Genomic DNA, 15,769 nt, shown 5'->3' on the forward strand with positions numbered 1-15,769 from the left:
TTATGCTTTAATTAGTTTTGCATGCACATAGTTGAAGGTACAGCTCCCAAAGTTTAGAAGGGGTGATCATGCATGAGTTTCTAGCTTAATGTATGGCATAGATCTCTAGAAGAGCGCACCTCCCTTTTGGCTTCATTATTCGCACAGCCAGATGCACTAGGGTTAGGAGTTTTTACAACCAATAATAGTATTGTTGTACATGTGTCCAAATTCATTATATCTCTCTTCTTCCTAGTCTATATAAGAGAAGCAAAGCACCCCATTTTATGGTTTGAGAATTTCAAGTTTGGAGCCATATTTTTGCTCTTTATTTTCTAGATTGCATAAGAAATTATAGATGTTGTTTTGAGCAATCAGATTAGCATTTTCACTGTTTTATTTATCAGTCATCTGTGTTTGTAGGTTGAAATACTCCTAGAAAAAATTTAGCATTAAAGATTTATGGTGTTAGGTTTTTTTTCTAGGCTGCAGGCCTTGCTTACCATGGCTTGATTTTGACAGTACACCCATTTGTCACAGAGAAGGTATTTGCCTCATTTGCTCTTCATGAATTCTAACATATAATAAACACCTCTCAAGTCCATCATTTGACATATCATGGATGTGCATATAGTACAACAAATTATCAACCATGGTAAAGGAATCTTCATCTCTGATCATTAAGCAGCTCAGCACATCCACACACCATGACACTTTTCCTAATCAGTAACACCAATGCACCATATCTTGACATGAAATGTTGACTAAGACAATCCAGTATAAAGGCCTTAGTGTTCCAACTATATATGTTCATCCAAATCTATGCACAAGTAATCTTGTAAGTGTGAAAATTTCTTAATCTAACAAACCAGAAATCCTATTGCAGCAAACCGATTTGCATTACCTACTTGTATTCTTCATTTTAACAAGATATTTTTCAAAAATATTCAGAAAATATTAATGCAAATACATTGTAGCCTACGCCAATATACAGATCAAGTACTGAAAAATAAATGAGACAATCATGCAAAGGACACTTATTTTTTGACTAAACGTCCCCGGAAAAACCCAATGCAGGAAAATCGGTGCAACAACTCTGAGGGTTTTCTATTATTAAGCAGAAGTTCTGAATACAAATGTTGGTAGCCCTCCTGGCAAACCAGTGATAGAGAAATACAATGGCGGAAAACCTGAGCGAGTTTTACTTCACTTCACCCAACAGATTCTGGCCGATCCGACAGCAAAACTAGCTAGCCCCGACTACAATTGCGTTGCCCCTTCGCAATAACTGCGTGGGCCAGCGTGGAGCTCTCTGAGGCTCTGCGTCAACTCTTCTGCCCACTGCGTCAGCTTTCCCGATTGTTCCAGCAATTCTCAGCAGTTTCGTCTCTTTGCATCGAAGTCAGCTCTCTCCCTCTGCACTGGTCGTTTTGGCTCTGCGTCAAGGTTGCGTGGACACAGACTGGCGCAACGTCAACTCTCCTGGCTACTGCGCTGCCTCCACAAGCTTCTTTCCGCCTCTCTGTCAGTATTCTCGAACTATCACTACCCCTCAACGACAAGATCTCCCTAATCGATTTCCCTCCTGAGAACTTTTCACCTCAAAAAGTTGATTTCCTCAATCTCTCTGTGTATATTCTCCAACTGACCGCAAGCCTTCATTTATACTTTTCCTGTTGAGAAATCAACAGCCAAGATTAAGTCTCTAATCAACAGCTAAGATTAAATTCGACTTGATCATCGTCTCTTAAAAGCTTCTCACCTATATTTTTATTAATACCCATTAATATTTTAATTTTCCAAAGTTTAAACGTAGGAACCCCATTAAAAATATTAATTATTTTAATAAAATACAATCTTGGTGGAATTTCCCCAAACGATTTCTGGGTCTTGGAAATCTCATGTGTTCTAGCCCCTCCACAAAATTTCGGAGCTAGAGCACATCCAATGCTACCTAAAAATCAACAGTAAGCAGACCATTAAAAAATATATCAATAAGATGCACAAATTGTTGCAATATGGCTGTGTGCATGCAGGTATTCGTATTGCATATTGTTGCAATATGGTTGCGTGCATGCATGTATTTGTATTGCATATTAACTCCCTATGTAAGTTGACATTGCAGATTTTAAATCACATGATCACAAAGAAAACTGACACCTACAATACGAGTATGCACTGCAAATAACAGGACTTCTTAGCTAATTGATCTCATACAGCAAAAATAATCTTAAATGTAGAACGCGATCTTCTGGTAAGTCCCCAAAACTAATGCTAAGAAATGAAACTTCAGTTCACGAAATTGAAAAGTATATGACTCTGCTATAAAACACTTCATACATTTGTATTCGGGAACTTTCTCTTCTAGTATTGGGAAATTATAATTTTAATAAAGAAATTGCATGTAAATCACTTCTATATTTGCAAGATTGATTCCTTTATAAATTATTACAATTTTTTAAACTAACAAATGAATTGTTTGAAACAATACTTTACAAACATTGTAGAATAGATATGATCTTTAAACAAATTACAAATTTTTTAGTTCAATGGACAGTGAGAATAAAACATCATAGAACTAAAATATGGCAAAGCTATGTAAGTGGCTATGAAGATAGATTCAGTATTCTACATCATAGTAGAAGAAACTATACTATTCTGTCAACTGGCCCAATTACTATTACCTAAGCAACTTCTCTACATTTTATCAGGAACCAACTCTAAAAGTTTTGACAGATCAGGTGTCCCTTCCTCTTTAGTAGTCCAAATTTCAAAAGTAGAATTAGGTGTGCATGCACCATTGACACATGCCAGTGCAACATGTGCCACATCTGCTCGTGGTATCCATCCAACACCTTTATCACCTTCATACAAAAAAAAAGGTGTAGTTAATTCTCAGTGTAAAAAAGTTAGTAATAGAAAGAAAAAAGTGATTTTGAGTTCAACAATTCAATCCAGACGAAGATAAGATAGATCTGCTAATGAGGCAAAAGAACCCAGTCATACATTGCCAGCTAAAAGTTTGCAAGGGAACTTGTTTGAAATATTTCTGTAGCTACTAATGGAATAGAATTTAAAATAAAAGAAAAGCTTGGATCCAAACTTGATGCGTTGCATTGGCCATTGGCTAATAGAGTTTTGGCTTCAAAAACTCAAGATTAAGATCATGTTAAAGAGAAGAAATAAAAACAGTATGATCATACATTTAGCCTTATCAATTTTTGCATGCATGCTATGTCCATGTCATGATAGCATCAGCTTAAGAGAGTTTCATTGTAAAAAGCTGAAAGGAAACCCAAGAAATTTGTGTCTATAAGAAAACTATAATTATAATAACAGTTGGGTAAACATATTAAAATAAGACCAGTATTATCAAATAATGGCACATTGATAACAGTAGACATCTTAACATTTCATTGTTTTTAACAAAATGAACAAATCTAGTAGTATTTACGTAGAAGGGAATGTGAAAAAAAATCTTGTATTCTACACGATTAAAGTTTTAATAGCTTGGAACTCAATTTGATCCACATTGGATCTACAAAGTTACTATATGGTTTTATCTCTACAATTGGGAATATAGAACTCAGGATCTAGAAGGGTTGGTTTGAGTTATCCTAAAACCGCATTGATGTACCACAATTGAAAATCCTCTTGTTTGGGGTCAAAAAGGTGAAATTTTAGGGTCTCAAACCTCAAGGACATGTGTCTTGGAGGTCCTTGTTACCCACCAAATGGGTAACCCCATAGGAGAAAACTTTTCTCCTACATTTGACAGCGAGTCGGACAGCGAGCCAGCCAGCAGTCCCTGCTGATTCCATTGGGTACATCATTAAGAATTTCCAACACCAAGCAAGAGGAGCTTAGTGTTTTAGCATCTAGGGTACTTTGCGATGCAATCATCTGTTGGAGTCATCAAAGTGCCCAATGCTCTACTCTAGTGGGGTAACATTGCATTTGCAAGGTAATCACTGCTCTCTAGAAATGTGATATGGCCTAGGCATGATGTGTGAAGGAGGCATGAAATGTGCCCTCAAGGCCTCTATTGTTGTGTGAAGGACAACCTGGAAAAACCATCTCAAACTCAAGTGAAAGTTACCAATCATTAGGGACAATGACCATAAATGTGTCATGTTCCTTTTTCTGGTTTCCCTTATAGATGGACTTCCAGGGTTGGAGGCAGCTAGGTCACAGGAGCAGATTTACTCCATCTGTGGGCCCAGGGGCTTCTGGAGGGCTTTATGGGGTTTGGAGGAGGTTTTTTGGGATCTGATGGCATTCACTTGCCATATTCCATCATCTGCACAACTTGCCTTTTGTTCCATTGCATTCTGACAACTTTCAGAAAATGGGTTATTATTGAGCCTAACTCTATTAATTACGCTTAAGGTGGCATCCCGGGAGGAATTCTTGACAGAACAAGTTAGCATAATAGCTTATCGAAACCAGAACGAGAAGATCTACATGATGAGATAGTGGGAAGTGACTTCCAGTGGCCTGAGGAGTGATGGTGGCCGATTTACCATTTTCCAAAATTAAAAGGGTATTTTAATTAATTAAAAAGAGTGAAAATGTGCTAAGTGATTAAAATAATAATAAAATAAAGGCTTCTAGAGGGGTCCATGAGATCTATAAAAGAGGAGGAGACCATTTGAGGACATCTTTGAGTTGAATATTTTTCTTGTGGAGAGGTTTGGAGAACTGGGAGTTCCCAGCTTCATCAGTAGCCCCAAGACAGAAACCATCATGTGATTCAGTGAGAGTGGAGTACCCATCTCTCCCCTTGGTGAATTCATCCAAAATTCACAAGAGAGCTTAGCAGTTGCATCTCAATTTAGTTTTGGAGGGCCACTATCAGCATTGGAGCAGATTATTTTGGAGGCCAAATTCTCTGTCTCAGCGATTTCAGTTGTATCACCATGTATACTCTTTCCAGTTATCTATTAATATAAAAGTTGAGATTATTTCTGCTCATCGTATTTTTTGTTTTTGTAAGCTTGGTAGGACTCTCCGATTTTCGAGTTTACATGTCCATTATTCACCCCGCTATGGGGGGAGGGTAGCACAAGATTCGAACCCAAGATCTCTAGCTCAGTGAGACTTCATTCCACGGCCATCACCACTTGAGCTACCCTAGGCGGACTGCTCATCGTATTTTTGAATTGCATGCACTCTATTTATATTTTACATGGCAATCTTCTATTAAGCAAATGGCATTTTATATGTAGCACTTGTTGAGTTAAATTTCGAGAATCTACAAAATTTTCACGTTTGGGATATTACAAAATGCATCATAGTGGACCATACTTAATTTTTAAGGGCATAATAATACTTAAACCTAGGATCACCTTCAAATATCTAACTAAACGAAGTCCCATAAAGGTGTTCCTTACTTATGTCAGGGATGGATGGATGGTCAACCCTATTAGGTGCTTCCAGCCCCTAAGGGGAGATGAAATGTCCTAGGTCAACACTTCAATTCATAGGTGTTTGCAATAATGGTGTCAATGGATGGGAAATGCTTCATCATTATGTGTCATGGTCATGGGACTAGTTGATAGAGGTCCACTAGTTAAATTTCTAATACCAACCAGATTTATTTTCTCACAACAATTTAATTTATCCTCGATTTGTTATTTATTTACCCAAATAATCACAGAATCATTGAAAAATAAAATCATTGGTATCTTTAACTTCTTGAATTAAAAATATGCAATGGAAATAAACCAGAGAGATCAATCACACATTGCAAAAATTAATTAACCACAAACAATTCTCTGCCATTTCATTATTTGGATAATCTGGGTTTTTCGACCCACAAAGATACAAGGAGAAATACAATTTGGAACCTGCAATTTGGCTCCCTCAAAATGAATTTGGCCTAGATAAATCGACCTCAAGGAAATCTGCCTCCAAATGAAATCGCTCTAAAGAAATCAGCCTCCACCAATCAAATTTGTGCCCTCCAGCAACTCGATCTACACCCTGCCACTAATGCACACTGGTAAAATCCAGCACTCCAACAACTCGACCTCCTCCAAAAACTCTATCTCCTTCCGACAACTCAACCCTGTAATCTCCTCCAACTCGGACCTCATGAATTCACTCAAACCCACTCACACTTCTCCTCTACGGACTAGTCATTGAACCACTTGCACTGCAGAGAGAATCACACTCTCTCACGATGACTCACTCACACACTTGTGCTCTTCGATGTGTCTTCAACTCCATCGCTAGCCTCCATTTATAATCTTCATTAAGTCCAAATCTTTAACCCCAATCTCCCCTTGAGAAACATCTTGAATCTTCCTTCTAGAAACATCTTGAAGATCAACGGTTGAGATTATTTCTAAGTGATCCAAGTGGATGTTGGTGGCCAACCACCTATCCCACTTGGACCCCCTATCTCTTTTAGTTTTTCAGTTTCCTTAATTGTAGCACAATTTACTATTTTTAGTAGTTTTTCGGGTCCTGAACTTCCGGAGCCATTTTGAGGCCCTAAACGACATTTTTTAGGAAAACCGGGAACAACATGGGTCGTAGACCAATATTTCTCTTCCCAAGTTATAGTCTTCGGATAGATCTTTCTAACGAGCTATTGTGTGCGTCAAACGGAGATCGTATGCGAAAGTTAAGACCCCCAGAAGTTGATGTACCAATTTACCCAAATGGGGCCCATAGTTTGGCGTTTCATCTCCTAGGGTTAGGTTTTTGGATGTTTATAGTTTTCTATTGTTTCTCAACAATAAATAGGCCTTCGAGCCTCATTGTAACATAGTTCAGAGGAATGTAGCCGCCACATCTCTTCTCGGAGATAAGCTACCATCGCCCTAGCTGGTTTATTTCCATTTCTCTTTGTAAGCATATTTCAGTCTTTTACAATAATGACATGAAGTGTTATTTCCGTTGCATATCTGTATTGATGGTTACTTCTGTACTTTATGCATTCTTGTTTAAATCCGGATTAGTGGTATCAGAGCGGGTATGTTTTTTCTCTGTTTTTCTTTGCATGTCCCCAACTTGGTCGGGATATAAGGAGTTAGGGCTTGAACTGATCGAACCTTTGCAAGACCAGCCTCGCAAATCCCAACGGCCTCCCATGGAGAATGAAAAGAAAGACGAGGAGGCAGGAGATCCTATCAAAATCTTGCTCGAAGAAGCCCTCGAGCGACAAAGGAACCCATTGACGGACAGTTTGGCCCAGATCCTTTAGCAGCTACCCAGAGGCGACGCATCGACTTCCAACAGCTACTCTGGAAACACCACGCCCTTTAAGGTACAAGTTAATTTTGAAATCCACATCTTCGAGGGTCAAATAGACGCAAATGTCGTAGATAAATGGTTAAATATGCTAGATGGGTATTTTTATGTTCATGATTTTTCGAGTTGGGAAAAGATTATTTTCGCTCTTCTCAAAGCAACCCCCCACGTCAAGGACTGGTGGGAAACCTACTGTGAACAAAAGGATGAAAGTACGGGCTCACTGTTCTCAGCCGCACCCACTTGGAATTCATTCCGGGATGCCATCAAGGAGCAGTACTACCCTATCAAAAGCTATGAGGACAAATACATAAAGTGGACCACGCTGCGGTAGGGAAGGGACCAAGATGTGTCGGAGTTCACAAACATTTTTCATACCCTTCACACACAGTTGGGTATCAAGGACTCTGAGCTGCATTTGGTACTCAAATACTGCGGCTGTCTACACAAAACATCAAGGAAGAGATGGAGTTCCTGAACATCTCCTCGCTCAGCGCGGCGTACCGATACACTGTCAAAATCGAGCAGAAGTTTAAACAAAAGAAGCAAGACTTTGGATCTACGAATCCAAAGACCAGAGGACAAAGCCAAGGTGGGGTGACCCAAGACAACTCGTCGAAGCCGCAAGAAAAGAAAAACACCACGAAGTCGAAGAAGGACACAGGAAAGTGGTGTGAGTTCCATAAGAGACCCACTCACAACACAAGTGAGTGTCGGACCAAGCAATCGTTGGTGGCCGAGTTGAAGGCTTCAGAATCAGATGCATGTTCTAACCCTGAGTCAGAACCCGACAAGGGGAATGGCAAAGGGAAGCAGATCATTGATGTGGATCCCAACGCCACTATTGCCACCGCCAAGATCCAGAAGAGTGAGCCCGAAGATCCAGAGGAGGGGGAGCGTCTTTTCCGCTCACAGATGTGGGTGAAGGGTTCGCCACTACAATTCATTGTCGACAGTGGCAACCAAAAGAACCTCATTTCAGCAGAGGTCATGAAGCGGTTGGGCCTACCGACTACACCACACCCGCAGCCGTACAGTATCGAGTGGCTTCACCAAGGACGAGATCTCCGAGTCCGCCACCAGTGTCGCCTTCCCTACAACATCAAGCCCTTTACAAACGAGGTATTGTGTGATGTTGCACCTCTAGATGTTTGTGATGTATTATTAGGCCAACCATACTTGTGGAGGCGACATGATGTGTATGAGTCAAGGCCCCAAGTTGTTATTATTTCTTTGGGTAATTTATTATACAAGATACCGGAGGTAGCCCCACCTACCGCCACCTATGTGATCACTGCTAAGAAATGCAGCAAGCTCATTTCCCAGAATAGGAAATTCATTTTCTGTCTGGTTCGCTGCCAAAGTAAGAGGAAGATCGTCGCCACATCCATGACCCCCGCGAAGGGTTCCTCCACGCAGCAGTAGCAGAGGGATATGGTCATGAAAGAACACAGGAACAACTTCTCTTCACCCACAGGGACACCATTTCACTCTCAGGTCAAACATTCGTTCGATTTGACTCCTAGAGCACCTCTACCCAACAAGCCGATATATCACCGCTCCATTCTGAAAAATGACAAGTACAAGAAGCGACATGGTCCTTACACCAGTACCAAGGCTGTGGGGAACAATGCTTTGGAGCACAACATTCCCCCATTCCTTCGCTTGCACCGAGTGTTCAATGTGGACCGCCCTCTACCATGCTTCCCACCAATATTGGACACATCAAAGATTGCAAAACAGCTCACTACAAACCAAGTTCAGCAAGTGGAGGAACTCAGCGCAATGGGAACCATTGCTTCCTAAGGGGGGAGGAATGATCCAAGTGGATGTTGGTGGTCACCCACCTATCCCACTTGGACCCCCACAACTGTCTCTTTCAATTTTTCAGTTTCCTTAATTGTAGCACAATTTACTATTTTTAGCAGTTTTTTGGGTCCTGAACTTCTGGAGTCGTTTTGAGGCCCTAGACGACGTTTTTTGGGAAAACCGGGAGCAACATGGGTCATAACCCAATGTTACTCTTCCCAAAGTTATAGTCTTTGAATATATCTTTCTAACGAGCTATTGTGCACGTCAAACAGAGATCGTATGCCAAAGTTACAACCCCGGGAAGTTGATGTACCAATTTACCCAAACGGGGCCCACAGTTTGGCGTTTCATCTCCTAGGGTTAGGTTTTTGGATGTTTATGGTTTTCCATTGTTTCTCAACAATAAATAGGCCTTCGAGCCTCATTGTAACATAGTTCAGAGACATGTAGTCGCCACATCTCTTCTCAGACATAAGCTACCATCGCCTAGCTGGTTTATTTCCATTTCTGTTTGTAAGCATATTTCAGTATTTTACATTAATGAAATGAAGTGTTATTTCCACTGCATATCTGTATTGATGGTTACTTCTCTACTTTATTGCGTTCCTATTTAAATCCAGATCACTAAGTCACTTAAATAATTATTTATCCTTATAGAATAACCCAATAGTCCACAATACTTAATTGACTTTAATTATTGTACTTTTCCTAAGTTAAACTTAGGAAAGAAGACATAAATCACCAGAAGAGGCAAATAATGTCTTGCACGTGTTAAGACACTGAGTAATTGTAGATGACCTTCTGATGCTACTCACATCAACACTCCCTCCTAGCAAGGAAGAGATTCTCCACCACCCCCATCTTATCTCGATACTTCACAAACTTTCCCTTCACTAGAGGCTTCGTGAGAACATCTGCCACTTGCTCCTCTATAAAAATAACTGCAATCTCACAACATCCCTTTGGACCCTGTTTCGAATGAATTGATACATGATCTCGATATTCTTGGACCGGTCATGAAACACAAGATTCTTAGAGAGTTTAATGAAACTCTTATTATCACAGTGTATCATTGTTGGTCCCATCTGCAGATCAAATAATCCTACAAGCATCTTGTGAAGCCACACTACCTCAGAACTTGCAATACTCACTGCCATGTACTCTGCCTTTGCTAAATTGAGTGTCACTGACTATTGCTTCCTACTAAACCATGAGATCATGGTTGACCCGAAGCTTAAACAACATCCAGACTTTTTGTCCACCATACTCCCTACCAATTAGAATTTGTGTACCCCTGCAACTCCACTCCTCCAGCTCTGACATATCTCAGTCCAAAGTCTATTGTCCCTCACAGATATCTCAACACATGCTTCGATGCCACCCAATGAACCTGTCTCGGTTCCCCATGAACTAGTTGAGTGTGTTCACAGCAAAACATATATTTGATACAGTGTTGACCAGATACATCAAACAACCTATCAGTTGCCTATACAGTGTGGGATCCACTAGTTCACCTTCAGAAGCGCTCAACTTCTTCAGGTTAGTGATCATAAGTGTAGACATAGGCCTGCAATCCTCCATCCTAAATCTCTTCAAGATCTCCACTGCATACTTCCACTACCCAAGGAAAATCTCTCTTGGTTGTTGCCACACCTCCAATCCCAAAAGCAATGCATCAAGCTGATGTCCTTCATGTCGAATTCCAAAGCAAGATCCTCCTTGCACATCCCTATGAGCTTCTCCAATCTTGTCAAGAAGTGATCGTCCACATATAATACCAAGATGAGCAGTTTGTTGAAATATGTAAGTAGGTTTGGTCTTCATAATGATATATGTAATCATGATTTTATGTATTTAATGAAAAGAGAAATAAATTTATTATTGTAATTCTTGAGGCATGGGTTTCATGCTCAAGGGAAATTTATTTTTAGGTCAAGCACCCATTGAGTGCTTCTAGGTTTATCATAAAGTCAATTGAGTCATTGTCATGTATAGAAGATCGTTTTGGGCATGTTACATATTGTAAAGAAATTCATTTGAGTCAAAAGACCCTGTCAGGCCAAGAAGTAACTCCTCAAATGAACTGTATTTATTCATTAAGATTGTTCATGGTTATATACATGACGGAGTGACTCTTGGGTTTCATCTCCCGATGATTCTTCCTTTTCCATTATTTATTATTTTCAAGTGTTAAGCCAATCCCGATGATTAGGTGTCAACATTCCCCCCCTTAATCTGAAGCGATGTTGGTGAGTCCAAGCATCATTCTGAATCTTTCAAGCTTTTCTCTTCCAAGTGCTTTGGTGAAGATGTCTCCAATCTGCGCATTAGTAGAACAATGGCATAGATGGATTGTCTTGGCCTCAACATGATGTCGAATCAGATGGTATTTTGTATTGATGTGCTTCGTTTGATTGTGGAACTTTGGGTTCTTGGCCAACTTTATTGCAGAGGTGTTGTCAATCATGAGTGGAGTTGAATGTACTTGTTTTACCTGCAAATCTTCCAGAATTTTCCTGAGCCACACAATTTCTTTTGATACCTCAACTGTTGCCACATATTCTGCCTTTGTTGTGGAATCTTCTGGAACTGATTGTTTGCATGATCTCCATGAGACAACTCTGTGTCCAAGACGCATAGCATAACCAGAAGTAGATACCCCAGTTTCTTTGTCTCCATCGAGGTCTAAATCAAAGTGTCCAATCAAGCTGAAGTCGCCCACCTGTGTATACTTGAGTCCAAAGTCTTGAGTTCCCTTCAAGTACTTTAGAACTCTTTTTGCAGCAGACCAATGTCCCTCACAAGGCTTTTACATAAACCTGGAGAGGATTCCAACAGTAAACGAAATGTCTGGTCTAGTAGTGGTCAAGTAGTTGAGACTTCCTACAAGTTGTCTATACTTTGTTGCATCCTCAAATTCTTTTCCTTCAATGGATGTGAGCTTTAAGTTTTGTTCCATTGGAGTAGTTAGAGGATTGCACTCAGCCATGCCAAACCTATTCAATAGATCTCCAATGTACTTCTTTTCAAAAAGGAATATAGACTTCGGATGTTGAGTTACTTCAATACCAAGATAGTAATGAACATAGCCCAAATCAGTCATTTCAAAACCTTTCCTCAATTCCTTCTTTATGGATGCAATATAGCTCTCATTGTTCCCTGTCATGAAAAGATCATCTATATATACCACAAGATATACAATTGTTTTGCCAACTTTCTTGACAAACAAAGTTGCATCATCAAGATCATTTTGTTTCAAATTGAGTTTCAAAAGATGCTCAGTTAACTTTGCATACCAGGCTCGCGGTGCTTGATTGAGGCCATACAAGGATTTCACAAGTTTGTGTACTTTATGTTCATGTCATTTCACAGCAAATCCTTCAGGCTTTAGATCTCCATTCAAGAAAGCAGTTTTTACATCCATTTGATGGACTTTCCACTCATTTTGAGATGCTAGGGCAAAGAGTGTCCGGATGGTAGCCCATTTTGTTGTGTGGGCAAAAGCATCCTCATAATCGACCCTTTCCTTTGTGAAAAACCTTTTGCCATAATCCTGGCTTTGAGCTTGTCAAGTGAGCCATCAGTTTTATACTTGTTCTTGTAGACCCACTCGCATCCAATTGGTTTGGTTCCCAATGGAGGATCGACTAGCTTCCAAGTGCCATTATTTATCAAGGTGTCATACTCCTTTTGCATCGCTTCTTTCCATTCATCATGAGAAGCGACTTCTTGAAAGAAGTTGGTTCAAAATCTGTAGACAAATTCAGTTCACAATCATAAGAAACATCCATATCAACAGGTGAATCAGAATCATCGACATCACCTCCATTTTGCCTAGTTGAATTTCTTGTTCCTGTCTTTCCAACCTCATCAGGATGAACACTTTCAAGTGTCTTTGTCAACCACCTTGGGGGACCTTTCTGAGATGGTCCAGGCTGCTCAGTTGATTGAGTTGGGATTGAATCAAGATTGTCTCCCAATTCTGTCAATCACATCACTCAAAGTATCATTAGTGGTTGGAGTTTCATGTGGGGGAGAGAGTGCTTCAGAAGAAAATTCCACAGATTGATCCAGTATAGGAATCCCCCCTTCAAGATGTGGAATCTGATTATCAAATTCTTGAAATGATTTTTCATTTACGAATCTATCCAAGCAATCAAGTTGCGCTCAACAACATTGTCAGCTTTGGAAGATTCAAGAAAGATTACATCTCTAGATACAACAAACTTTTTATTAAATTCATCATAAAGACGGTATGCTTTGGAGGTATTTGAATACCCCAAGAAGATACACTTACAGCTCTTTGCACCAAGTTTGTTTCTATGTACTTTTGGTATCAAGGCATAATAGGTGGAACCAAAGACCCTGAGATTCTTTACCGAAGGAATGTGTCCATACCACATTTCATAAGGAGTCTTGTTTCTAATAGCATTAGATGGACATCTATTCTTTACATATACAACACATAGAACTGCATTAGCCCAAAACATCAATTTTACATTCTTGAAAAACATCATGGAACGTACCATATTTAAGATTGTCCTATTCATTCTTTCAGCTACTCTGTTCTGTTGGGGATTATAAGGCACAATTGTTTGATGTTTGATCCCATGCTGGCGAAGATAGTTTTCAAATTCATTTGAAGTGTATTATTTTCCATTATTAGTGCAAATAGAGCTAATATGAGATTGTGCATCATTTTTAATCCATCTATGAAAGTTCTTGAATGTTTGAAAAGCACCAGATTTGTTCTTCAATAAATAAACCCAACACATTCTGGTGTAGTCATCAATAAATGCCATCATATATTTATTTCCATTTGCAGAAGGAACAAGGATTGGACCACATAAATCTGAATGAATGAGTTTAAGTTTTCTATGTGCTCTGGAATGTGAATCATGAAAACACAGTTTGCTATGCTTTCCTAGAATGCAAGCATCACATTGTTTAAGTTTCCTAGGAATTGTAGGCAAACCAGTAACACCATTTTTCTTCAACAAGCAAAGGTTGTCATAGTTCAAGTGTCCAAATCTATCATGCCATAATAGACTTGATGGGAATGTACCTTCATCATAATGAGAATTGTATGAGAAATTTTGTGCACAAGCAAAGGTACCTTGCAGCTTGAGAAGACTTTCTTCTTCTATCCCCGTCATGACGAGAGAATGATCTAATGCTTTTCTCACCTCAACCTTGCCATCAAACATATGAATGGAGTGTCCTTGCTGACGGATGTGGACCAAGGACAGCAAGTTGCTCCTCAGCTATGGGAGATATAAAACATCATGCAGAAGAAAGTCTGAAAGACCAGGCAATTTGAGTCTGATTGTGCCACGCCCTGATGGCTTGAGTTTTGATTTGTCTGCAAAGTATACTGCTCCATCAACATTGTCAATAAATTCTTCAAAAAAATTCTCTTCTAAAAGTCATGTGGCAAGTTGCTCCTGAATCAAGCAACCAATCATTTTTCCAAGAAGCAAGTGAAGCATTAAACAAGCCTTCATTTACTCCAATATTACAATGTGCCACAACATAGTGAGCGGATTCAGGTGCTTTACCTTTCTCTTTGTCATTGGTTTTACCTTTGGGTTGATTTCTTTCCTACTCAATTCTATCCCAAGGAAACTTGCATGTGGATGCATCATGTGATCCATCTCTATTGCAACGTATGCAATGCAAATCAGACTTTTCTCCTTGAGAGAGTCTACCCCCTGCCTCTGAAATTTCTTCTTCCTCTTCCTCTTCGACCACCTCTTCCTCTGGAAGAATCTTGAGCATGATTCTTCTCTCTATGTGCAAGACATACAGCTTCTTCAGAAGACTGAGGAGTTGTCTTTTTCCCAAAAGCTTTCTCTCTCTCAGCAAATTTATTCACAAGGGAGTCAAAGGTAATTTCTTTGAGGTTTCCATTTGCTTGCAATGACTCAAGATAATTTGAATAAGTGGGATAAAGTGCCTTGAAAAAAGCTATCAGAGGAATTTCTAGTTCAACATTGGTGACTTTGATATCATGCATAATAGATTTTACTTCTCATGTAAGAGCAAGAGGATCATCATTTTGTAATTCAAGGCTAAACAATTTAATCATGAGTTGAACAACTTCAAGAGCAGAGTGTGAGTCATAGAGCTCCTTCAATTTTTGTAAGGCTTCAAAAGCATTTGAAAATGGTGAAATATAGCGACTCACCTCTTCATTTACAGATGTTGCAATCAAGGTATAGACCTTGTTGTTTTTGTTTTCCCAAAAGGTGAATTCCTTGTCTGAGGTAGGCTTTGCTGGTTCATTGTCTCCTTCTCCAACACAAACTCCTTTCCACAACTCATTAAAAATGAGAGTGTGTTTGATCTTTTGCGACCATTCTGGATAGTTCTCCTTCCCAGTGAAAACCACTCCCACAATAGATATCAATGAATGCATTGTAAAATTTGTGTACTGTAAAAAAAAATACTTCTGCTGCCAATGTATAAAATTGTACTTTTGGTAATAATATGTATAAAAATTGCACTCTGATATATCAAAACAAAGGTATTAAGTGGGGGAGGTGGTTTATGGTAAAGGGAATCTATGGGGAAGCAGATAGCATATAAAGAAGAGGACGGTCAACTGTGCAGGAGCAAGAGCATATAACAAAATGGGAGGGACCACTGTGCAGGAACAATGCTACCACAGTGACCACAGTTATAAGAAATGTAGTCTTCAAGAAATATTTAACGCACA

The 15,769-nt window shown here is 39.5% G+C and overlaps 1 protein-coding gene across 1 annotated transcript in view; it reads right to left on the minus strand.

Annotated features, from left to right (window-relative positions):
- Nucleotides 1-2,412: 2,412 nt before the first annotated feature.
- Nucleotides 2,413-15,769, minus strand: part of LOC149145361 (uncharacterized protein At5g02240-like) — a 221,663-nt gene continuing 208,306 nt past the window's right edge. The window contains exon 6 of the mRNA XM_089448496.1: nt 2,413-2,843. Coding sequence (XP_089304622.1) covers nt 2,677-2,843 — 167 coding nt within the window. The 3' untranslated portion in view covers nt 2,413-2,676. The remainder of the gene's footprint in view (nt 2,844-15,769) is intronic.

This window comes from Pinus tabuliformis, chromosome X, assembly GCF_031772625.1.
Source record: "Pinus tabuliformis cultivar Carrire ecotype Pingquan chromosome X, CPIR1, whole genome shotgun sequence".
Taxonomy (NCBI): Eukaryota; Viridiplantae; Streptophyta; class Pinopsida; order Pinales; family Pinaceae; genus Pinus; species Pinus tabuliformis.